The sequence below is a fragment of the Falco naumanni genome, chromosome 4 (assembly GCF_017639655.2).
Source record: "Falco naumanni isolate bFalNau1 chromosome 4, bFalNau1.pat, whole genome shotgun sequence".
NCBI lineage: Eukaryota > Metazoa > Chordata > Aves > Falconiformes > Falconidae > Falco > Falco naumanni.
This window is the reverse complement of record NC_054057.1, coordinates 90080219-90105716: the sequence shown is the minus strand read 5'-3', so window position 1 is coordinate 90105716 and position 25498 is coordinate 90080219. Positions and strand designations below refer to the sequence as shown.

Genomic DNA, 25498 nt, shown 5'->3' with positions numbered 1-25498 from the left:
GAACTGAATTTGTATCTGATCTCAGAGGATTGTAGGATAGACAAGAAACAATTTACCAGGGCTAGAATGGAAACTATGCTAACTCTCTCCTTCAAATCTTTTTTCACTCACTGGAATTCAATGAAGAATGGGAATCATGAAGAAAATCATAATCTTAAAGTTCAATGCTACAATAGAAGAGATTTTTCATTGCTTTAGGGAAAAAAAAGTTACGCAAGAGGAGGAAGCTTTGAATATAGATATGCTGGAGTATTGTCATAATCTTCAATCTTGACACAATATTACTCTACCCTACTGAAACCTGTTTTAATATGTCTTGAAATAAATGTCACCCTTGAAGTTTTCACCTAGAGATCGAGGAAATGCAATGCTGCTGTGAATCCTCGTGGAAGAAAGGGTTCCCATCTAGTGCCATGGGAATTAGAATGCAGAAGTTCTGGTGAGGACCCACCTGAGGACCAGGAATGGCCTGTCCCATCGCTCGGCTGTCAGTGCCCCTCGAGGCTGCCAGCTGGCTTTGCCCAGCACAGGCGCAAAGGGAGGGTTGTTGGGGGTATCCTGGCCTTGCTGCTTGCCCTGCACTCCCTTACCCGTGGTAGCCACCTTAGTACATGGCAAATAAAGTTAATTCAGGAGTCTGATCCTGAACTGTTCCTGACTGAGATACTTTTCAGCCTGTGTCAGTATCATAGAGCCTAAATAAGCGAGTACACAAGGAAGAGTCTTCTTATAGCTTAGTCTGTTCTTTTCCATCCCAACTGCATGCTGATTCTGGGAATAAGAACATATTGTGGAGGAGGAAGCTATTTCTGGATGCTAGTCAAGATTCACTAGACCTGGACTGACTTCTGACAGCAGTATCTCTCAGAAGCAGATGGAACATTTTCTGGGGGGGGGAAAAATCATTTAGAGGCTCCATTCACAGGAGTGATTTTCACTAAAGAACTCCCTGAGGAAAGAGAGAGGGGAGGGAGACTGAAGGGGAGGAAGAAAAGCCTTCTGATATTTCTTGCTTTGTGCAAAGCTAGAGTGAAGTAAGGCTGATCTAGTTTTGCTTTGTTTTATTTTTAGTCAGTAGGTTTGAGCAGTGATAATCTCTGGAAGAGGGCTGGGATGATGCCACTGTGTCCTGAAGTATCCCTTTTAGATGGCTGGGGTGATAGATGACCTTTACCCGAAACACATTGCCAGTCTGAAAGCTCTCAACCATGACTAAATAAAATAGATATTGTAAAGATTTGGCATTGGTTGGTTGGATTTTGTCTTCTTTCCTTCCCTCAGGCAGTGCAGGCACTCCAGTGATGTTCAACAAAAACGGTGATGCCCCGGGGCGCTACGACATCTTCCAGTACCACACCACAAACACCAGCACCCCGGGCTACCGCCTCGTTGGCCAGTGGACAGATGATCTCCAGCTCAACGTGAGTCTATCTTGTTCTTTGCTTTCTCCTTTTTGTCAGGTATACTCACTAAATGGTTTTTTTCATCCTCCAAAAATTAATAGGGATCTTTACTATTTCTTTGCAGCTACACAATGTTTGGGTTTGGGTTTTGTTTTTATTTTTGTGTGTTACCTTCTTGTACTGTCCTGCAGCCTTTTCTCTGTACCCTGAGTACCGAAGCTCCTCAGACTGATGGAGGCGTCAGGTGATCATGCAAATTTTATTACTTTTGTGTGTCTGAAGTCCCTAGTTGCCAGCCTGGAAAATGAAGCAATAATGCATTGTAGTTTGGAATCAATGGGCTTTCATTTGCAGATGCTTTGTGGTTTTTTTCTGGTTATACTCTTCAGTTTTTCTAGTTTTAGGAAAGCTGAAACTAAATGGGTTTTGAGTGACTCACCCTTCCGGTGTTAGTCTGCAGCATGTAGCAAAGATATCCACATGAATGAGATGGCCATCTTGTAATGATGCCTGAAGAAAAACAAGCACGTAAGAGCAGGTGATCAAAGATACTTTGATGTTTCCCATATGGAAAAAAACATGAGTGGTGGCTGAGGAAGCTGGAGACTCTTGTGTATCCACACAAGGATGCTCTGTGATAGGTCCCTAGAGATGTGGGTTCAGGCTTCCTGCTTGACTTTGTGCGAGTTGCTTGGGCCTCGAATTCATGGAGAAGTGGTGCCAGTTTAACCTTGCAGTAGTTCAGCGCCGGGTAGATTGCGGTTAAAGCCCAAAGGCAGTGTTTTCACTGTGGTTTGACTGCTCTTCAGCGACAGAGCCTGAATAAAATAAAGGTATTCCTGAAGCAAAATGCCAGTTGCTACAGAAGGGTTTCCTTTGTCAGTCAAAGTTCCCACCCAAGGTCACCGCAGCTCCCCCTCCTAACATCATCCACCCGTGGTGTGCTGTGGCTCCTTCCCAGCCTCTGCTGCTGGATCCCCTTGAAGACAGGGTGCGGGGTGACGGGGAAGGCTGTGTGAGCATGGTCCAGCTCTGGGCTGCCATGCCAGCTATGCAGCTCTCCAGCTGGGATGCAAGTCATGGGCTTCCTAGGGAGACCAAAACACCATCATTTGGAGTGTAACTGAATGCAGGACACATTCTATTTGTAAGGTTTTCATGTCTTTTGTTAAATGAAGTATTTAATGTGGATTACCAAGGGTCCAGCCTTTGAGACTGACCGCAGTATTTTGCCCTTCTTGAATTTTGGCTCATTTTGATTTGCTGTGTGTTCTTTCAGTGGTTTTTTTTAACTTTTGATGTTCTATTTAAGGAAAACTATATTAACTTGCAATTTATGGTTCTTTTAGCAAAAATATTAATATTTTATTAAGTAAATCCTTCTTTATGTAGACGACACATCCTGATTCATTAAAATTTAAAGCTAAATTAGTGGAGCTTGATTTGTATTCCTGTTGTTGTGTTAAATGTTTCCATAAAAAGCACACTTTCCTCACCCTCATGTCCTCACAGCTACAGGCTTGTATCAGTAGTTCAGACTCTCACTAACTTCCCTTCTATTTGCTTACGGGTCCTAGTTTCTCACACAGGATTGGCATCGCTGTGATAGTCCTTGTTTGTATTTTCTTACAATAATAAAGAAAATTGTGGAGTTTAGAGAAGTCAGGGATTCCCTAAAATAACTAACCAAAATAATAGCTGCTATTAAACATCTGAGGGAAAACTACCAAAGGCTACAATTTGTCTTCGGTAGTTATTGTGGAGATAATAATTCAGGAAATGTTTCCCCAATTCTTATTTCTTTAATACTAATACGGGAAGGGCAACAAAAGGATGAGTGCTAATTTGGGTTTAGAAAGCGCTGAAGTGACGCTTTGTTTTCCAAGAGACTTGTCATCTTGGGCAATCTTGTTCAGTTCTGTGGGTCTAAATTTCCTCAGCTGCAAAAGAGAAAAGTTGTTGTGCTCTATTGTGCAGGTCTTAATGGTAAGGACACTCCAGATTCAAGGGCAGCAGGTAAATAAGTGCTAAAGACCATCATAAGTGTTTCTTCTTCATCATTGTCCTCATTCAAAGAAGGAGCAGAAATATTTTGCCATTTGCTTTCCTTAGAAGTAGTGCTACTGCTCAGTCTGTTGTCAATCTAATCCACAATGGTATATGTCCCCTTCCTACTCATAGTGTTTTGGAGTGAGAGGCAGCAGTAATGGAGAGAATAGGGCTGATTAATCTTGATAGGAGATGCTTTTCATGTAAAATTACAGAATAACTTTTTTACACTTTCTATTGCAAAAGTCAGTAGATAGACTGAAGAAGTCTTCAACAACGTATTTGTTAGTCTTCAAATATGCTATATCAATTTGTTTACTTTTTGTTGTCATAAGTTTATAAACCTGGTTTTACAAAATGTCTGAGTTCTCTCAATCCTGACTGCTTCACATCTTTGTGCCACCTTTGCTTTTTCATGTCTGGCAGAAGTGTTCAGTAAAGGCAGGTGTCTGCTCCCTGCATACGCAGGAGACAGCTCTGCCCCCCTGTAGCAGGTTTGTATGTGAAGTGTCTCCTCTGAGTGCAGTTGACTCACCTGGATTTACATTTTTGTATCTGAGATCAGAATTTGGTTGATAACCAATTAAATATCTTATGGCATTTTGCTGCAGCAAACTTGGGATATAGTATAGTATTTACGTAAGGACAGTATAATCACCAATTTTTTTTTTTGCTTGCCTGATGTCAAGCACAGCTTTGCCTGGTACCCAATGCATGATTTAGTAACAATTGGCTGTATTTCACAGAAATCTACGCAAGGATAAAATGAGCAGATGTCTAATTTTAAATGGCTTGGCCAGTATTCCATGAAAAACTGTTGCAGTGCTTCGTTCTCCCTGCAGTGAAGTTGTGATTACAAGATGCCCACCCACCTCCCAAAAGAGGTCATGGAAGACCACCTCCTGCCTCTGTCTCCTTTATGAAGTTTATGTCAAGCTCTGTCAGCCCCTTTTCAGCCCCCTGCATGCAGATTTAGTATGCAATATTCATAGTTTGCATCCATTTGCAATTTGAAATGCTTTGCCCTGAATTTTAGGATCGGAAATTCGGCCAGCTGCATCCCTACTGAAATGCTGTACCGTGACCCCCAGAGCCTTTTTAATAGCAAAGATGCAGCTAATGCAATTAGACAATAAAACTCTTGACCACAGTAGTATTACCATCTGAAACCAGGCTTGTATTTTACTATGCTAGTGTTGAAAATGCGCTTGTGTATTACAAGGCAGTTGCATCAATATGAGGAGAAATGATTTGACTTTATTAAGCTTTAATGCGTTTCAAAAGCCAATAGTGCTAGTGGTGAAAAGGAGGAAATCTCCATGGGGAAAAGGAGGTGTGTCATGTACCAGCTGGTCTGGGCTTTTGAAATGTGCAACTTTTTTTTGTTTGTTTGTTTTTTACTTTAGGAATAATTAAATCTCTAATGCTTGTGGTGTTCAAGCAGTAAGTAGTGAGGATGACTCTGTGGCTTAAGCATGAAGGCAGAGTGGCCAGGAGACACAGGTTCTGCTTTTGTGCCTTATTTTTCACTTTGAATTTGAGAAAGGTAATTAACTCTGCATGTTCTGTCTGGCCCCATGTACACCACAAATCTAGTAACAATAGACGTCCTCTTGACACGTGCACCTTTATTTGTTAGTGTCTGAGAAACCCTTGGAGGTTGCACCGTAGGAGGCCCTATAGGAACGAGCTGGCTGCCCAGCTCCTGGCTGGCTTCTCTGAATGCAGCTTCTAATGCTTTGAGGTGCCTGGCAAAAACAGAAACGCATCTCTCCTGGAGGAACTGATGTGCCCGAAGGAAAAAGAAATGGATCACTCCTAGAGGAACTGCAGGTTCTCATGGGAAATTTGGTGATATTGCTTCCCTTTCTCTATATAGAGTTAACTCAGCAGGTCCCAGGTTTATGTTTCCGCATCCAAACCTCTACAAATATCCCCAAACTGTCAAAATAAAAAAAAATAATAATAATAAAAAAAAACAATCCCTGTGAAACTGTTGAATCTTATTTTTCCAAGGATTTGTCTTCTGTATACCCTGTCACAGCAGTGCTCTCCATCATGTTCCCTGTGACTCCTTGCCATAGTTGTCTCCAAATTTCCCTGCAGTGCCTGAACGCCCCCCCACACCCCCGTATCGTGGCTGTCTGTGAATGGCATGGATGCGGGCTGGCTGGCCCAACAAAGGGGTGAAAGAGATGCTCGGTGCTGGGAGGATCTTTCTTCTAGCTAGCCACTGAGTTTTACTGATCCTGCAGACACATCCTTCAGAAATTCGGCTTGTAGTGAACACGCTTCAAATTGGCCAGCACTTTCAAAAGTTATTAGGAAGAAAGTTGGTACAGACAGATGAAGGGGCAGACAGAGCGTGCATGTGTTCAGATTCTTCCGTATTTTCTTCTGAAATGTTAGCAAAATTTAGAAATGCCCAATAGCTGTGCAGAACAAATAGTAAAGCTAGTCTTGCTGTTAATTTTGAAATGTGATTTACACAAAGTGTTGCCCAGTAATCCAGCTGCTACTGGATTGGAACCAGCAGGCACACACGTTTGATCTCTTGTATTGCTGAAGTGAGTGGCAGACTTGCATTTGACCGAACAGTTTTGGCCTTTTCTTCCACCTCTGCCCTGTTTTCCTATTTCACGCTGACAAGCTTTTAGGGGTCATTAGAAGGTTGAGCTCGTTCAAGTGTCAGTTCGCGCAGCTCAGTCCTGGCTGGGATGTGCGGGCGCTGCCGGGGCTGAGCCGTGAGCAGGCTGGGGACCTGCTGCTCTCAGTGGCCTGGCCACAAAGGGGCTCTTGCGGTACTGAGGTCCTGCGTGATGGACCAGAGGTCTTGGCTCAGTACCGGGAAGGAAGCTCTCGCCTTCGTGGTGTGGTGGTGCACCCAGCTGAGATCTGGTGTTCATCCCATACCGTCCCTCCACAGCTTGCAGCACGGTGGTGGTTGTGATGCCCTGTTTCACCTTCACCCTCATCTTGGTGAGTAGTGAAATGGTTAGAGACATATTTATGTGCCATTAGAGAGAGATATCTTCTTAGAGCAAGCTAATACATTTTTTAAATTATTTTTATTTTTTAGTTTGTCTAATTAACGCTGTACTTCTAGCCTATTAGTGTCTGCATAGGGTGCATCATGTTGTTTTAATTGCATCAGCATCTCCAGCTTGTCAAGTGTGCTCTTCCGGCTCGCTGTTATGGCTCATAAAGGTGCCACTGGGCACTCGGGCTCTGCTCAGATGCTGCAGCACATTTTCAGGATGGCTGAGGAAGGTGTATCCTTGACTATGGATGGAAAACATGATGTCCTATCCATTATCACACTGTAGAGATTTCAAGCAGCTCTTACATGAAACGCGTCTCACTTCCAAAGCATCAGACAGGGTTAACTGTAAGCTCCAGATAAAATTAAAACATTTCTCTTGTTAATTTGTTTGCAAACAAACAAATGCATATTAAAGATGCCTAAACATACCATGTGACGAGATAAACAAAGAAGCCTGTATTGTTTTATAGATGTGCCCTTGGATTGTAAATTGTTTGGTCACATGAAGCAGCGTACAGCTTGAAACATGATTGCTGGTTAAATGGAGCCTTTTGCATGCAGCGTCAGGAAGACTGGCTGCTTAGCTGTTCCTTACGCTTTTATTAATTTCCTCCAGCAATAAGTGATATATTGCCGCAATCTTTCTAAACAAGTGCTCAGAAGATTAATAGTATTGATAATTATCAATGTGGTTCCATAAACACGTACGTTACATAGATCTAACTCCCCTTATAAATCCTGGCTCATGTTATATGGTGCAAAGCAAATCGCTGTGTAGTTATTAATAACTCCCTCCTCCTTGGGGAAATAGCTGTATGATGTTGCTTTCTTCACTGTAGGTTCAAGCCAGTATTTTAAAGGAGCATGAAAAATGGTGGTGGGGGGTGGGTGGCAGGGAGGAAGTCTCTCTTTAAAGAAAGCGACATTCCCATACCTCAGAGTCACTGCTCTTGCAGCGCCCGGGGCGTCTGTATCGCTTGTGGTCAGCCCTCGCCCCCAGGGGCTGGGGAGCCACCGCTGGCCCTGACGGCACCCAGGGACGGTTCCCAGCAAGGCAGGGAGAAGGGAACTGTGCAGCTCCCGTGCTGCTGTTCTTCTTCTCCCACAAACAGAAATATGTTAGTAACTCTGTAATCGCCTGTGCAATTTATGCAGATCCTGATCCACTTCAACACCTACTGAATCTGTTTGGGCTCAGACTCATCTGTTTACATGCCATAAACATCTCTGTTACAGAATTTGGAAATACATGTTATGAACAGCAAGCTAATGAAAAGAGTAATTAGATGTCTAACCTTCTGTCAAGGGACCTATATCTACCTGACTTTTTTTGGTAAAATATTCAGAATGGCAATTAGATCCAAGCAACTATTCAGTGGAGTTTTTGATGCTCTGGAATATTCTGCCAACAGATGGTATTTTTCTAAAATAATGTGTTCAAATCTATTTCTGTTTGTTGGTTTTTGATTCTGTGGTTGGGTTTTGGTGTTTTTTTTCTTCAGAGTAGAACATGTTCAGAGCAGATGGATTTTTTTATTATCCCTGTGCCGCCCCCCCCCCCCCCCCCCCCCCCCCCGAATATTTTGCAGCAAAAGGTAAATCTTTCTGGAGCCATATGCAAATCTCAGTTTATGGAAAGCCTGGGATTTCCCCAGTTTCTGGTGGAAAGAGAGCAAAAGGGCACCTGTATGGCCAATCCGAAGGTTTTGCTTCAAATAGCAGGGATGAGAGAACTTCACCACAGTGACCATAGAGTTGTTGTGAGGATTTTAAGATGCTTTTAAAAGAATGTATTTTGAAGTATTTATCTGAAATTTAAAAACAGAAATTTGCCATCTCCCAACTCAGAAAATCTCAGCTCAAACAATTTTGCCTTAGGTTGTGTTACTGAAAGCACAATTACTGACAGATCAGTTCTAGCTCCTGTATCTGTAGAATGTATAATCACAAAAACCCTATTTGCAAATATATATATAAAATGTGTGTTTACGTGCCTTTATATGTGGATGAATGGATGAATGTATATACATTTGCAATATATAATCCTTAAGATTTCTGTTTGTTTGCAACATCTGAGTAAGCTCAAAGTCATGGTTCAAAGATTATGTCAAGATAGATAAAAGCGGGTATCAGTTTGCTTTCTCATTTCAGTTATTGTCACATAAATTGGCCTTTCTAGTGTCATTTCTTATTCCTGTTACAGAATGTAATGAGTAGCTGGTACAAATATAATACATCTCTATTACAACTTGGAGCCTGAAATCTTGTGAGCTGGTGGGTTGACAGGAGGTATGCATTGTTCAGGTTTTAGACAGTCTCATTAAACAAATTCAGCAAATGAGGTCAGGATGTGATTTAAAATTAAGATTTTAAGTATTAAGCATGATTAGTATCTTTTGTTTCCATGTGTCAGTGAGAAACCCTGAGGTTTCAGCTGATGCAGCCACTTGTTGAAAATCACCAGCATTTACATTTTTAATGAAATTGGCTAAACCCTTAATTAGTAGTACGTCACAGCATATTGACATACATGGGGATGTGGTTGTGTCCAGAAGTAGCTGGGTTTCTGATAGCTGAAAAAATATGATTTATTTTAGCTGCTATTGCCTCATCAACATTTTTGGAAAGCAATATAATCTGGGCTGTCCTTTTCAATGGAAATACTGGTCAGCTGGTGCTGCTCCTGGTGAACTGCTGCCGACCCTGGTCCTCAAAGGGGGCCACATCCAAATGCAGTGCTATTCCTTATCTTCTCACGGCACTCTTTGGAAATGTTATTCTGCCCCAAAATAACTAGTTTTATGGTACATAAAAAAGTTCTGTGCTGCTGCTTTAGGCATTTACAACCCACTGAGATGAATTAAACTTACCTAAATGACCCTCTCCCCTGTGGCACTGTTACTGGCACCCCACATCTTCTGCTCCCCTGACCCTGCTCCCATCCCTCCACCTGCTTTGCAGTGTTGCATCAGTCACTGGGCGACATGCAGCGACAGTTGTGCCTGAGGGGCCACGGGTGCCCAGCTTTACGGGAATTATTTCACAGCATAAAAGCTGTTGAATGCACAGTCCTTCCAGAAAGGTCTGCAGCCTGTTTGCAAAGCTATTTGCCATAGCTGAGCTCAGTCTTCATTACACCGTCAGCCAAATTGTGTGCAGCCCAGTCAGAAATTTAAAGGTGAATAATTACATCAACATGTTACTAAAATACGTCCCAACTACATGTTTTAGCTAACAAGTTACCATGCCCAACATGTCAATAGTATAATGTATACTATAATAATAGATGTTGTTTACTTTGTTCTGTCATTAGATTCTGTAATCTTTCATTGCTCATGTCAACCATGACCGGTATGAACACCTTTAATTATCTTGCAGAATTAACTTTCAGCCAACTGGAAGGGAATTTTTCAAACCACTGGCCCGCTGAATGACCATATGCTAATTCCTTAGTCCTCCATCAGGTCTCCAAACTGTGCGCTAACAGGCAGCAGGACTGAAATCACGTAGGTCCTGCTCACAAGCTGTGATTACAGCCTGACTTGGTAAGTGCTCTTGGAATAAAACCGATGAGGTTTGTAGTACCGCAGATGGTTTTGACGCATTAGGTTTAGAAACGGCTGCTGTAAATAATTTTTATTCAGATAAGGGCACAACCTCAAAATACATGATGGTAACCATGTGAATCAAGCAGCACTTCTTCTGTACCACAGAAGAGAGCTAAACAACTCATTGCAAATCATCAATAAATGCAGATAATCCTGCCTGTATTTGGGCTTTCCTTGAAAAGAGCCTTAGGTAGTGCATGTTGTCATCCAGAGAATCTCAGAGCATGTCTCCAAGTGTCCTTCAATACTCTCATGCCAAACATTTAGCATGTAATGCCAAATTAAACCCGAAAATCTTGGGAGCAGCACGATGTTGACTGCATTAACATCCACATTTATGCACGAGAAAGCTGAGGGGTATGTAACGTTGGCAAATAGTTGGAATGTGTGCTGCGACAGCTGGTACCTGGGTGGGAGTCCTGTGCAGTCATTCTACAGCAAGGTCTTCTATGACGTGAATCAGAAATCCTACCAGGGTGGCATTTTTTGGTATGGGGAAAGTAATGTAGAGAATGGAAGCATTAGGAGGCTTTGATAAGGTTGGGTGTGAATAGAACCATCCCGGACAACAAGTACCCGCAGCTCTTGGTCACCACCATCTGCAGAATTAGAAAAAAATCCGCAAAGAGCCAGACCGTTGCGGACCCCTTTCCTGTCTGTTCTTTGCCATGCTTGAAAATCATGGAGACTGTGGGGGTTTTTTAAAAAGAAAAATAATTCAGTGAGTTGAGCTTTCTGTATAGATTTTTTGTTATATAAAAATAGGAAGGCAACAGTTAAATCTTACACCTCTCACTGAAAACTAGCTCAGATTTGGAATTAAAGATGTGAAATGTCATTTCCTATTTGTTATTGACCCATTTTGCCTCGGCGGAAATGTGTACCGCGTGAGCTGCACTACCGTAGGCAAAGCAAAGTGAATTAAGCTTTATCAGCTTTTGGCAACTCTGAGCATCGGTGTAATTTTCCTCGAGGTCTGAGAATGTCACAAGGTAAAACATTTGTAAGGATATAAATGCTAAGAGAAACCAGGCTGAGCAAATATCTGAGACGTATTACATATCTTTTCAAAGATAGAAATCTTTTTGAAGATATCTTTTCAAAACCAGAAACATAAGGAGCTCATGAAAGGTATAATGGAAAAAAATTACGTAGCAGAAAAGTTAGTGAGTTCAGAATTTGCTTCATCTTGTGGTGTTCTCTTAAATGTCCATGAGCCTGCAGGCAGACTTACTCTCTGAGAATGAGTAACATAAGAAATAGAAGGTCAAAACATAAATCGCTATTTTTTAAAATAGGTGATGTTATTGCTCTTCACACATCACTTCTTAAATCCTCTTTTGCAAGGCCAATGTATTTTTGTCAGCAAATATATTCAAGAGCAAATACTTTGCTGGGATATTTTATGGATAATTAACAGGTTTGGTTGCTTTTCACAGGAGTAATAATGTCAGTTTTTGTGTTACTGAGGGCGTAATAGTTCTTTTTTTAATACCTCAAAATGGAAAGATGCTTTTCAATGACAGATGTGCTTTGTTGTGTTTGGAGAAGTTCACCCAGCTATGCAGAGAAAAAGACTAGGTGTGTGCAGCAAAGCTGTTCTGCTCCCCACGCAGCTACTTTTCCACTGCTCTGAGAGTAGAAAGCAGGGTACAACTTGTCCAACAGCACATGAGAACTTGGCATTTTGTAGATACCTGTCAGTAGAAAACTCAGGTTTCTAGTTAGGTCCTCTGTGGTCTTTAGCTGCGGTTTTGCCAGACGTTTCCATCCTTCTCCCCCCCCCCCCCCCCCCCCCCCCCCACCCCCTTGTTTCCATCCAGCGGGACCCCCCGTAACTCCGGCTGTAAAGCTGCAGCTTTGGTCAGCTCTGTGCGTTGCAGCTGCTTTCATCCCCCTCAGGTGAAGGAAGGCTGCTTTCTTGTTGTGGGTAATCTCCAGTGGCATTGAGATATTGTACCAGCTTTTATGTTTGCATCTCATCCTTGCCCTGGCAAAGAGATTTTGATGGAAAAGACTTTCTTGGTTAAAGTCTACAAAGGCTCATGGGGACATGTGATTAGCATGGTAGGCAATGGCAAACCAAGGCTGTGCGTAGGAAAAGGGAGAATTTAGGAAGTATCAGCAGGATAGCAATTGCATTTCTGCTTCTAGATCGAATGCATTAACTTTTGCCTTTTCCTTTGCAAAGGAAGTATAATCTTTTGTCCTGGAGGTAGTGGGCAGCAGCATGGGGGTTTGTGTCTAGTGAGCCCAGCAGGGCAGCCACCAAGACACTTCTCACGTTTCTTTCTTTGACATCTCCTTATCCACTTCAGATTTTCTCTTGCAGTTTCTCTGGTGTGGTAGAAGGTGTTTGTTTAATATCCCCGTATCTGTGAGTCATGAGTGCCTGGCGTTCACTTTCCAGAGGTCAGGATGCAGCATGTTTTCATGTTTGTATGCAGGGGATGAATGAAGCATGCAGTGGTTTCTGTTGAGATGCTTATGTTTAGAGGATTGAGGTGTGCTTTCTGTATGCAAAACCTAAAAGTCCGAGTAGCGAGCAGGACTATAGGCTTTTCCACTTCAGCTGCCTGAGATTCTAGTTCAGCGTATCCTCAGCAGGTGTGGGCCAGCATCCTCCAGTCACGCCAGTCATCCTTTGATTGTCAACAGCAGCCAAAGCCTTGCTCATTTGTCTCTTTTCATTTATCCAATTTGCATGTAATTTTTTTAATGTATTGTATTAACAGACATGGGAACTATTGGCCTAAAGCTGTTTTTGTAGGTCCAAAACATAACCCAGCTGTGTTTTGCAAAATTAATTTTTGCTACCGTACAGATGAAAGTGCCAAGGACAGTAGAGTAGAAATTGTGATGATTGTGTAATATTGAGCCTGTTTGCTTTAGAGGGGAGAAAGAAATCCCTTAAAGGGTATTGAGAAACCTCTGCACACATCAGGACCATGTGAACAGCCCTTACAGTTTCTAGCATTTAAGCAAAGCACAGAGGTTCCTGACAGAGAACATGTATTGAGTGGGTCAAAAATAATCACTTTTTAAATGTCCCTGAATACTGATTTCTGTAGAAAACTGACGTGGTTTGCAGCAGAACTATAATGCTGGATATATAGCATCCATTTTAATGTGTCTCAAGCTAATCGTTCATATGATAGGCAATAATGGCCACAAATAAACAGCTGCAAAGGGTCTTTAGCTAGCTCTTAAAACTTGAGGGGAAGCCTTTATTTGCTTTGTCTTCCTTTTTTATTTGTTTCTTCTCCCACTAATCTGAAAATGTACATTTTATATGAAAATGATGCGTTAAATGATTCCCATGAAACAATCTTGTTTACTTGTTAATTGCACCTTTTAATGGCGTGGAGGATATGTATTTGACCATTAAAAGTAGCATCCGAGCATCTGGCTCCCAGTGGTAACTGTGATTCGATGTTTTATTCCATTCTTGCAACGCCTGTCCTTTAGACTGGCTGGTGAAGGGTAGTGCAAACTTAAACCTTTCGTTGCAAAAGCAAATCTTGGGTCCCTTTTCCTCTCAAAAATACAGCTGGAAAAGGCAGTGCAGGCTTTTCTCCTTGATACTCTTGCAAGAGGTTTCAGTTCACTCAGGATGTGGGGAGTTTACATATGGTCCCCCAGTCATGGGGCAGGAGGTGAATGCCATCTCATAGAATCACAGAACGTTTTGGGTCAGAAGGGACCTTAACAACCACCCAGTGCCACCCCCTGCCGTGGGCAGGGACACCTTCCACTGGACCAGGCTGCTCAGGGAAGCAAGGCGAGGGAAGGAGTGGGGAGGAAGGTTCACTGCACTGGAAGGAAGGTGCACAACTGGGAGTATGTCAGACAGCTAAATATTTAGGGAGCTCAGCTGGAGGGAATAAGATACCAGTTCTGGTCCTTTTACTTTTCAAAGAGATGGAAGGGGGTGGTGGGGGAGGTGGGGGCAAAGTGTTAGGTTGTTATTGCTTTAGTATGCAAAAATGGGATGAGACACAAAATTCCTTAGCTTTCTAAGGTTAATTAAAAAAAAAAACAAAAAAAAAACCAAAAAAAAAAACCCAAAAACAAAACTCAGGGTTTGGGTGGGTTGCTTTTTCTTCTTTGCAAAATTTTAGTGGGATTTCAACCAGACCAATACCATCATTGTTTTAGGCAGGGTGTGATTGGAGAGCCAGTATTAATTTAAATACTAAATCCATGGAATGATCTTCAGTTTCAGCCTATGCTGCTGGGTTTTTCCATTTTGTCTGTCTGCCTGCTGTGATGTGCTGGTTCTGTACAGACCAAACCAGTGTCCCACGCAGCTTTCAGAGCAGAAGCAGCTGCCAGCGTCGGTCCTTGGTCACTTTCCTGTGCAGCAGCTGCCTGTCGCAGCCACATCGTCACGCAGCCACATCGTCACGCAGCCATGTCACTTTCCTCTTCCTCTCCCTGCTCAGTTTCAGCAAGATGTGACTGTAGCACCAATGAAAGACTGGCCCCAAGTGCAGTATAATTAAAGTCCCATCAGCCAACTCTAATTTTCTGTGTACCATCTACAGTTCTTTTAGGGACCAGCTGATTGAGTATAACCTGAGCAAGGTAATCTAATAGTATTAACAACGCTGCAGCAATCCAATTAGGGCCTAAATGAGTTAGGTACTAAGTTTCACTCAGAATTTTGTATTTCTTTCATCTTGCTTCCCCAGCCTGTGTGTCATTTGCCATGCACGCTAGACATGATGAGAAAATTACTGTACCATTGATGCAGATTCTTTAAAAAGGGAAAACTGGGAGCAAATAATTTGACTAGAAAATACTGGTCTTTGAATCAGCTTGGGAATTAGTAGGATAAATAAACTAAAGAATTTTGAGTTGGCAGGCACCTCAGGATAAATGCTGTCCAAATTACACACATACCATTTGGTACATCTCTAGTTATTACCCTTTCCGTTTTCAAAGTAGTATATCAGATTTGGCAGAAGTGTTCCTTTTTCACAGTCAGAAATAACAGCAAAAAAAAGAAGTTATTAGCTCATAAGCAGAGATAAACAAACATAAAGGGCTAATCCTTTTCTCAAAACTTGGTTAAGGTCAACTCATGACTATGCCATGAAAAATAACTCAACTCAGAAAAGGAGTTTTCAGGAGAAAAATCAGAATTCCTGGATTTCCTTCGGGATATGCCATTGTCATCCAGCCTTGTTGTTCAGGGCTTAAACGCGCCCATTGTTGAGCATTATGCGGATGTTTGAAAAAAGCATTTGAACATTTGATTTTGCCTGCTTAAATAGTAAGCAGTTGCTTTGCCCTAATGTTGAGCTCTCTTTCACGTTCTTTGGTACTTCGGATTGTGGGTTTCTTGCCATCCTGCACCACGAAACCCTTCAGTCCCGACGCTGTGGGGTGGGCACTGCGCAAGTACTGAGCTACGGGTACGTGGGACGTTCTGGCAGAGTCAGTGGGCACGTGCTAAAATGTGTGTGCTGATGGCTGTGGCCTCTCATCTCACTGTGCCCTGGCTTTGATACACCTGACCATGTCCTTCGCCCCGCGTATCGTGTACTGCTGCGTTCGCGTCCTGCTCGGAAGTCCTCAAATGGAGAACAGCGTGGGAGTCGGCTAGACCATTTTAGCCTTCTCTGTTAGGAGTCATATAAAAGGTATCCGTGTCTATTATTTACTGTATACCTCATGACATTTCAGTTTCTTATTTAAATTCTAGCTGCGGACTCAATGATCTTAAAGGTCTTTTCCAGCCTGAACGATTCTATGATTCTGTGGGTATATTTCAAATGAGATTCATGCAAACATATCCAACCAACGTAAAAAGCAGAAGGAAGTAAAGACCTAAAATACCTTTGATTGAAGGGAACTTTGCTAATGCTCTTTCCACCAGAATAGCAAAATATCACAGTTTTTCTTCCGTAAGTATGTAACTGCGCCACCTCACTTTGAGGTCTTTCGTCTTTTCCCTTTTTGTTTTGCATTGCAGTCTGTATGTTGCGATCAGCCCACTCCTGTTGACATGCTGGTGTTGGGTGTGTGGGGGATGGTTGGGGACACAGCGAGTCTGGTGCTTCATCTCTCTCATAGCAGATGCTGAGGGTCAGGCAGACCCAGAGGCAGGTTAAGGGCCATGGTCGTTTGGTGACCTGTTGTTGGTGAGAAGGAGCAGGTTCCTCACTGCGGGCTGTTCTCGTTCGTCAGAAGTGCCAGGCTGCATTTTCAGATGTGTTTCACTGAAAATCGTGACGCTAAAGGACAAGCTAGCTTATGCCAAAAAGCATTAAATGCTTAAGAGAGGGGTGTCAAGGCTACTCTTTCCATAGGTCTGCTTTCATTGGCCCGGTTAGTAGCCAGCAAGTGGTAAATTGCTCCTTTAATTAAGCAGAGTTTTATCTCCTTATATATGACAAGAGAAACATTGGGAGTTGGCAGGAGGTTATGAGCAGTGAGATGAGTGGATTTTTTTTCAGACCGAAATCGCAGCTTATGGGTTCTGCCAGTGACGACACCTCTGAGCTCTGTCAAGTGGCACAACCGTCCTGGTCCCATTTGCTAAACCGTACAGCTTTGTAAAAAGGGCTTAATACTGTTTAACAGACAGCTTTACATAAATTCCTATGAATATATGTAGGCACATCTGCTCTGCATACCTCTGAGTTGAAATCCTAATTCCTGCTTGGAGTTTGTGCAGTCACTAATCAGGAGGAAACATACCCATGTCTCTTCAGGAACAGAATCTGTGTCAAGACTTCATTATTTCTGACCTACATCCTACAATTAATTTTTCTAAGAAATCTAAGAAATTTTCTGAGACTGTTAAAGAAGCAAAATGAACTCTGGCCATTAGTGTGCAGTGGGTATAGCTCGCGTCTCCTTCGTACTGTAAGTGCTGTATGAAATGAGCAGCCTAATGAGGCTGATGCGTGTGGAGTTCGATGGGGCTCTGTACCGAGGCTGACAGCGCATCTAGCACTGAGGGACATTCCTGGGATAAAATGTCACATAAGAGGAGAGTGGCAGGAGTTTTCTCAGCCTTGAGATTGCAGGTTTGCTGCGTCCTCCTGAGTAAAGAACATACATACTTTGTTTTCTGCACAAAATGGTTAACTTCATTTTGGGTTTTGTTCAGGGATTCTTGTTTGGCCCGTTAGTTAAATGATATATTTAAAGTAATATAAATATCAAATGATGACGGATGGTGATGCTCTCCTAGAATATTTAGCTCTGCAGATCGAACCAAAGAAAGTCTTGACTTAGCAGATTTGTCTCTAAAGGTGAGCGCAAACAGTACGTGCAAAAGGTGTTTCTACATAGCTCTTATTTTGAGTGCTGCATGTCTTTTATGCTTTATTGCTGCTGAGGCACAGTGCTTATCATCTCACTTGTATAATCAGCTTTCAGACATGGCTGTGAGTGAAGGCTATTGTGTTGCTTATTAGTAAAAATTCAGGTGCTTTCAGTTCTGTCTGTCACTGCCAATCTTAAATCATTGATCTTTCCTCTCTACAGATGTCTGGGAAGAATATTTTTGAAACATTTGCATAAAACGTCAAAAAAACCTACCTGTTTCTGAGATTCAATTTAGGAAAAAAAAAATTACAATTTTTCTACATGTGCAACAGCACTGGTTTGAATCAGGGATGGGCACAGGCCTTCATGGCAAGGAGCTGCCTTTGGTTATGGCCATTACCACCCATCGCCTTCAGGCCCAGCTAGAGGACGTTGAGGAATCACACCTTCCGTCTGCTCAGTAGGGAGTTCCTTTGGCCAGTGTCACTAGTGAGCATGGTCCTGGTTCAGGCGCTGCCAGAAATGCAGGAGTTCAGGCAGGAAAGAGCTGAAGCTTCCTGTGAGAGGGGTAAAGCACCTGATAGATGGATTTGCAGGACGTCTGGCACAGGCAGGCTTAGGCATTAGCAGACTACTTGTCCATACAGTGTGAATCACTAGCTGAACTAAAAAGAGGCTATTATTCTTCTTAATCTCTGTACCGCATGAGTTAGACTTTCCCCCAGAAAAAAAAGTTTTAACAGTGTTTAGCACTTTTTAGGGTAATTTCTCCTTCATAACTGTGTCTCTTGAGTAACCTGCTGGTGATTTCAAGGTGATCTGTACTCTAATTAAACACTGGTCCATCCTTCCGTATTGAAGGAAGCTCCAGCTGAAATCAGTGGGAATGTCACTTGATTAAGGCATCCTGGGCTGGTACCACAGTGAGCTGTCGTTTTCCCTGTATGAAGCTGAAACCTGATGTGTAAATATCCCGTTAACGCCTTGCAACAGATTTAGCCCTGCCCCCTCAACAATGGATGCCTTTAGAGCTCCTTTCAAAAAAAGAAAAAAAAAAATCGGATAACTTATGCTACACGGGTTTGTACTGTGCTTAGTTGTAGCAGTAACTCAAGGAAAGCACTTGGAAACCAAACTTTCCTCTAAAAATACCTGGGTTTGGTTGGGGGGGAGGGAAATAACTGCAACAGAATAAGTAGCGATAGACGAGGGCTGGTTTTATTAATTTTCAAATGATTACATGATACTCTGAAATTAAGCCTAGCATGCAAGAATGGCAATGTTGTTCCTTATGTGGGAGATGTTATTTTCTGCATGTAAAACATTAAGAGCACCATAAGCTTAGCCTATTTTGTGAAATACAGAAGACAACCAGTAGACTGGATTCTCTTTTGACCAGTTTGACAATGAGGTGTGTTGGCAATGAACCACTGGGTGCAAGACGAAGGGCAGCAGCAAAAAGCCCCAAACACTCTGTCACTCATCCTTGGCTCAGGACTGATGATAGATACTGTCATTCTAAGCCACTTACTTCAGAATGAAGAATTGTCTTAGATTACCTCTGCTTTCAGAAGATAGGTGAGAGCAAATTTATCAGTTTAGATAAGAAATGTGTATTAGAAATGCACGTTTGGAAGTGTATGCTCTTCATTAATTAAAAAAGATTACACAGAGGATGCAGGATGAATACTAAAGATGCATGGCCCATCCCCTTCCATTAGTGAGAAGACAACAGGAAGCCGTAGTTGGATATAAAAGTATTAAAATAATTAAATTTTAGTTTTATTGTGTGTCAACAGAAATATATGATAATAAGCATTTTTTCAAAAATTGTAGATTAAGCATTTTTCTCTACATCAGTATTGTGCTAAAAATGCCCTTGCTTTAATGTAGAACAAATAGCCTTTGGATCTCATTAAAGATGTTATTATAAGTGCTCAGTGCAACTTGCTTCTGGTGTCCTTAAAGCAGGTAAGATTGGTAGAAAATGATGACAAATATTAAATGAAAGAAACAATTAGATTAGGAAAGGAAAGAGAAAAATAAATGAGGTTTTTATGTAGGTTAAGAACTGCTTATTATGAGATCACCAAGAAGGAGTTACAGTGCAGGAACAGAAGCGATGAGTTTAGTTGAGGTTTAAATCACAATTCATTTAATGTGTTGAGTGAAACGTGATGTGGATGCTATGCAGATTATTATACCTGTACCCAAATACCAGCTGTCCTTTACTCTAGGTGACAAGAACCAGTAGCAGGGGGATTCTTTCCTGATACAGCCCCACGTTCGGTGTGAGCAGAGCAGAGCAGGGGGGGACCCTTTCCCCAAGGCACCCACAGGTATTAAAGGTGTTAAAGTGAAGTTAACAGAGAAAGATGCAAACAGGTGACTGGCCTCCGGTATAGCAGTGTAAGCCTCCACCCAGTGAAACACTGGTGCACCAGCCCATCAGGCACTGGGGGTGCAGACCCCGTCTCCCAGCACGGTGCAGGGTGCCAGGCATCTCCCCTGTGCAGCAGCCCCTTCCTCACACGGGAGCAAACGTGGGAGCTGGTCCCACGTCTCCCAAAAGCTTTCAGGAAAGTTATTTTCCACACATATTCATAAAGCGCTTTGCACCGTGGGATCCCTGCCCACACTGGGGCTTTCCAGGAGCTGTCACAACATTAATGAGAGGAAGAAATTTGGAGCTGTGTGGTTCCTGGGTAAAAGTGATCCTGGGGGCATTTTGCTCATTAATAGGTATCTGAATCAGCAGGTGTGAAGCTGAGGGCCTGGCATTATGGGAGTGTTGTCATGATTGCTTGACAACGTTTCTGATTTGTGCTGACAATAAAAAATTGCAAGTTTTTTGACTGGAAGACTTTGAGAAGTGATGAGTTTCCATCGCCTTCAATTACAAAGTTATGGTTTGCTTGTCCTGTCCGTGTTGATGGGCAGGACGCTGTCCATCCCCACAGCAGTTACATTACGGCAGAAACAAGAAGGGCAGCAGCAGGAGAAACTACACCAAAAAAATGTATAAGGACTTGTAACTTCTGTTTATGAAGAAGATAGTTTGGAGGGATTTAAAATAATTAATGCAGCAGAGCAGGGAAACCTAGAAGATTTTGCTTTTCCTCTGAAGTAGGTTTCTTTTGAAGTGTCCCAAGACACCTAAACCCCCTCGCTAGCACAAACCATGTCATCCCTGGCGTCGGGAGGAGGGCAGCGCTGGGCTGATGCTCCATCTGGCTGGTGAAGTGTTCCTGTGGAACAGCGCTGGAAGTAGGGAGGAAAAAGAGCTGTCACGAGGCAGGGATGAGCTGCAGAGCTCAGGACCAGGTTTCAGATCTATGCAGGGGGAGCAGGGGTGCACAGCAGCCCCGGCCCAGTAGAGATGCTCTTACTGCAGTGGGGGGTTGGGTTTGGACACCGTTACCCCTTGGGTTCGGGGGCTGCTGGTTAACGTGTCCTATTTCTGCCCTGCACAGGTTTCAAAAGCTGCTTTGAAGTAGCTGGATTTTTACTTTGATTTGAAACAAGGGAACAGAAGGAAAATGAAGAGGCAGGAGTGAGCTCAGGCTTTACCACATTTTGAGGCGCTGGGGTGTAACTGGACTCAAACCTGTGAGGAGGGCACCCAGGTTTAGAGGACGGCTCCCAAGGCAGGGGTGCGAGGGCAAGCAGAGCTGGGATCAGCATCGGTCCCCGCGGGAAGGGGGAAGGATGCAGTGGCTTTGCAGAGCTGGTACACTGCTGCAGCAAAAATAATCATGCTGCTTAAACAGAGTTTTTGTAGTTTCTGGGGATTTTTTTGCACTATCCTGAAAAGGCATTGAGCCTGCATGGCCCAGAATGCAGTGATTTGTTCATCACAAGCAAAAACTATCAGGGTTTTTTTGCCTGCATCACCTTGCAGGCTCCACGCTTTTCTTAAGGCTTTTCATCAACCCCCTATAGGCAGTGAAATTAAAATAAGTTACAGTATGAGGTGAAACACCTTATTTGCAGTGTCTGGGCAAATCATTGGAGTAGCTTTGCATCCTTCTCTGGTAGTCTGGCTTATCGTTGCCGTTATCTTTTGAAGGGATTTTAGCTGATATTTTGCAGAAGCTCTGTTGACTATCTGTTATTGACATATTCTTAGCTTAAAACCATTATCATGTTAAAGCCCTGGATTTAGAAACTAATTACAAGACATTAATAGCTAAGCCCTAAGAGCTAAGTCATGCAAATATTGCTATCTGTAAAGTTGAATATACAAAAAATGTTTGAACTGCTGACTTAGTAACTGGAGTCTAAAAGCAATCTGTAAGGTGGCAATAAATCTGAGCACAATCCTCCGCAATTGTTTTCTAATGTGTCCATGAAATTAATGGCACAGTTGTTATGAAAGTCGTATCGGGGAATATGGCTATTTTTTCCCTGAGTAGGTTAATTATCACTAATGTAATTATTTTTCTACTGATTTCTATTTTAATCAAACTTTACGTGAAACAATTTTGTTCAGAACAAATAGCTTATTATAGGCATGTTTGTGGTGGTGAGAAAAAAGGCAGCAATGTTTAAATTATACACATATATTGAGTTACTTTATTCATTAAAATGAACAATTATGTTAGGCCGTATGAGACAGACTAAGCATTTCTTGTTAATGTTTGTTCTGTAGTGAACATAATGAGAATTTATGTTGGAAATGGATCCCATCCCTTTAGCTTGGAGGCACTTGTGAACTGGGCGATAGATACGTGGGAGTTAGGAGAGCTTGGGGATAGGAGGAGTTAGAATGAGCCCTACACCAGGAGGGATGCTGCACTGCCCTGTGGTTGTGGGGAAGGCACTGGAGCTGGGAGAGAGCTTTCTCTGCTCTTTTCTTTTGGGGTGTGTTTGTTTGTTCAGTTTTTGGTGTTTGTCCTCTGTACTGTGGTGGCAGGGCAAAACAAAGTGTACCACTGTAACGTAGTGGCTCTAGCAGATCCAAGTGCTGTGGAGCAGGGCCAACTTTAAAGTTCTTTACTCATCAGTTGTTTTGAAAATCCTGCAATGAACCTGTTGTGGTTTGGGATTTTTTTCCCCATTTATCAGATCAATTTGTCAGTGCATGAACTATAACATTATACTGTTGAAGGTGTGCCACTTAATATGGTAAGTGGATGATGGGTAGATATGTGACTTTTCAAGACATCAGACATGTGTCTACAGTATCTAGTGCAGTCTAGGTTTGGCATGCTTCCCAAACCTGGCAGAATTGCGATGGAAGAGTTTGTTGTGTCCCTCGTACTGACTTGGTCAAGCGTTAAGTTTAAGATGTGAAATTGCTGGGTCGCTGTCACACGCGAGAGCTTGGGCAGGACGCACAGTGGGCTGCGCCGCGGCCGTGGCCCATGGGCACATCAAGCAAGAAGCCACCAGAGCAGGGTGGTGATTCCTGCCCCTGCATGACATGCTCTGCTGTTGTTTTTGTTGAAGTTCCTCTTACAGTAGTTGTGGGCAAAAGTTATCCTTGCTGTTTTATCAGGATTTTATGGTCCTGATCCTGAAACTCTGAACTGAGAAAAATCTTTTTAAGTAAGCAGTTTCTAGTTCATAGCGACTAAAAATATTGGGAGAAAGTCATTGAATATAAGCAGGTTTAGGTTTAAGTAAATGCAAGAAATGGCTGAATGTAACAATTTCTTGCCACAATAGAATCTTTTTTTTTAGATCCATGTTTTCAAAAGCTAAACTGCAGTAAAAGATGGGAGGAGGAAAGGGGGACAGGAAAAAAAATATATCAGGCACAATTTCTCGGTCATAAAGCAGCCAAATACACAGATAAACAGTTTATTGCTTTTGTTTGCATTTCTGAAAGGAGTTATGAAACAATAATTTATTTCAAAGACAATTTATTTTTTCAAAAATACTCTTTTCTGAGTGGGGAAAGCATCTCTAGTTTGACTCATGTTCTAACCTGCCAGCGCCGGGCTTTGGTGCTGGTGCCTTATCTGACGGGCAGTTTTCATCATTCATTTTCTCACCAGAAGCAGCAGAACGCTGCAAATCTTTCTGAGGCCAGTGATACAGAGTTATCCTGGTGTTGTCTCAGGAGACCAGAAAAAGGACTTTCCATAATTTTGCCTGATCTTCTGTTTATCTTTTTACACACAGTATCTGCACGGAATAAAGTACCTTTAGGCTGCCCCAGCTACCCAGCAATGCCACAGAATATGTTAGAGAATATGGAAATTCATGTAGGCATAAGGGATGGAATATGATAACACATTAATAATGCTGTGGTTCTGTGAGTTATTAGTATGCAGAAGATTGGTGAAAATCCTTTTATCACTGCAGACTGGATCAAAATCCATGAAGTGTAGGATGCCTTTCTCACTTCCTATCAATGCATGCTGTAAAAAGGGCATCAAGTAACATCTGTGTTTAATAGTTACGATGGAAAATGAAGGCTCCTGACTGGATTGATGGGTCTTACTTTCTAGCTGTACAAACCCAGGTAAGTTATAGTTACCCTGTCTCAGTCTGCCTTTAAAAAGGACGAGATACAAATCGGTGATGGAGAAGAGGCAAGCTGCAGTCAGTTGGTTTCTTAAGGAATTGTCATGAAATTTTCACATCTGTCTTACGCGTCAGAAAATCCAAACCCTGGTTCTCGTTGCTCACTACCTCTTTGGTTCCCTTTTTGGCTAATGTTATTTGGCATGCCTCTGCAGTAAGTTACGTGGACACGTGTCAGCTTACTCCAGCTCTCTTGTGAGGCATGCACACAAGTTGGGAGTTCAATTCTAGGTTTCTAAACGGCTTGCTAGCCTTCAGCTGGAGCAGTGATGGAGCTGGGCATAGGAATGGATTTCCTAGCTCCTGGTGCACACTTTTCCAGTAAGACCAAACTACCATTTACTGCTGCAATTAAACGAGTCTTCGTATTCTCCTGTACCATCAGTATTCCTTCAGCTTCTGTAAGCTACATGCCTTCAGCTCAGCGCAGTATGAAAGAAGAGTTCATGGATCTTTTTTTCTTTTCTTCAGAATAAGTTGTGAATATTGAAGGTTAATGAAGTTTCTCAAGCGGTGGCAGACCTCTCAGGGATTATTTTTATAACAATCACAGCAGAGGCTCTTGGTAGTATAATATTTGAGCAGTGTGTGACTGAAGGGTTGTGGGCTTTTTTGCAAATACATGAAATGAAGATGATACAGGATCTCTTTCGAATTGCATTAGGAAAGTGACACTTAATCCTTCAATTTAAGACTTGCAAACCCCAGACTTCCTGTATACAATAATAATCAAGGCAGCTGATAAAAAAAAATTAATCTTACAATTTTTTACGTGTAGGGAAAATAGTGGAACTTGTAAGCATTTAGGTTACCTAAAAGAAAAAAACAGAAATTTTGTTTTAAATAAAACTTGCTCGCATCTGTCCCAGGAGATCAGGCTTTATATTTGGAAAAGCTATGTACACACCCACACAGAACAGTTATTGGAGCCACTGAAGTGTCGCTGGGCAGCTGAGTTGGTAATCGGTGCAATGAATTGGCACTGGGAATGTCAAGACCTTTCCAGTGGTTCCAGGCCGGATTAGTTTAGGGGGGCTCCAACGCTAAACCTCCCTCATTCTTGGAAACTGGTTAGTGGCTTTAGTCTGGAATATTTTCAAATTATTTGTGAGTCTTAATTTTCTGCAGTACTTGGGAGCCCTTGTAACATACTTTGGACTCATACTCAACGTTCTTGAGACTGCAGAACAAGTGAGGCTTTCCGTTTATTTAGTATGACCATTCATAATTTGTATTCCCAGAAGCATGCATGGTATTTTGAAAGCGGAATGTGACTTTGAAATGAATTATTATCTAATTATTGCATTTTTCATTGATAACTATTTCCTTTGTCCTTCATATTTCTTACATGGCTCATATTGCAGCTCTTGCCATGTTCTCACTGATCTCACACCCTATGGAAGACACACTTCCACCTCATTAAAAATATTAACCTGCTCAGTAAAGTTCCAAGAAGTATCTTGGAATCTTGTAGTATCTCCTGTTCTGGTCTTGGTAAGAAGCCTTGGCTCTAGGCGCAGGGGAAGCAGTTGTGTGACTGTAGCTCCTGCCCTCCCTCAGGCCATCGCAGTGTTCTT

At 42.4% G+C, this 25498-nt stretch overlaps 1 protein-coding gene across 3 annotated transcripts in view; it reads left to right on the top strand.

The window, feature by feature from the left end:
- Window positions 1–25498, top strand: part of GRM7 (glutamate metabotropic receptor 7) — a 304882-nt gene that overhangs the window by 209970 nt on the left and 69414 nt on the right. For all 3 annotated transcript variants that reach the window (XM_040593477.1, XM_040593476.1, XM_040593478.1), the window contains exon 7: window positions 1282–1421. In XM_040593477.1, coding sequence (XP_040449411.1) covers window positions 1282–1421 — 140 coding nt within the window. The remainder of the gene's footprint in view (window positions 1–1281; window positions 1422–25498) is intronic.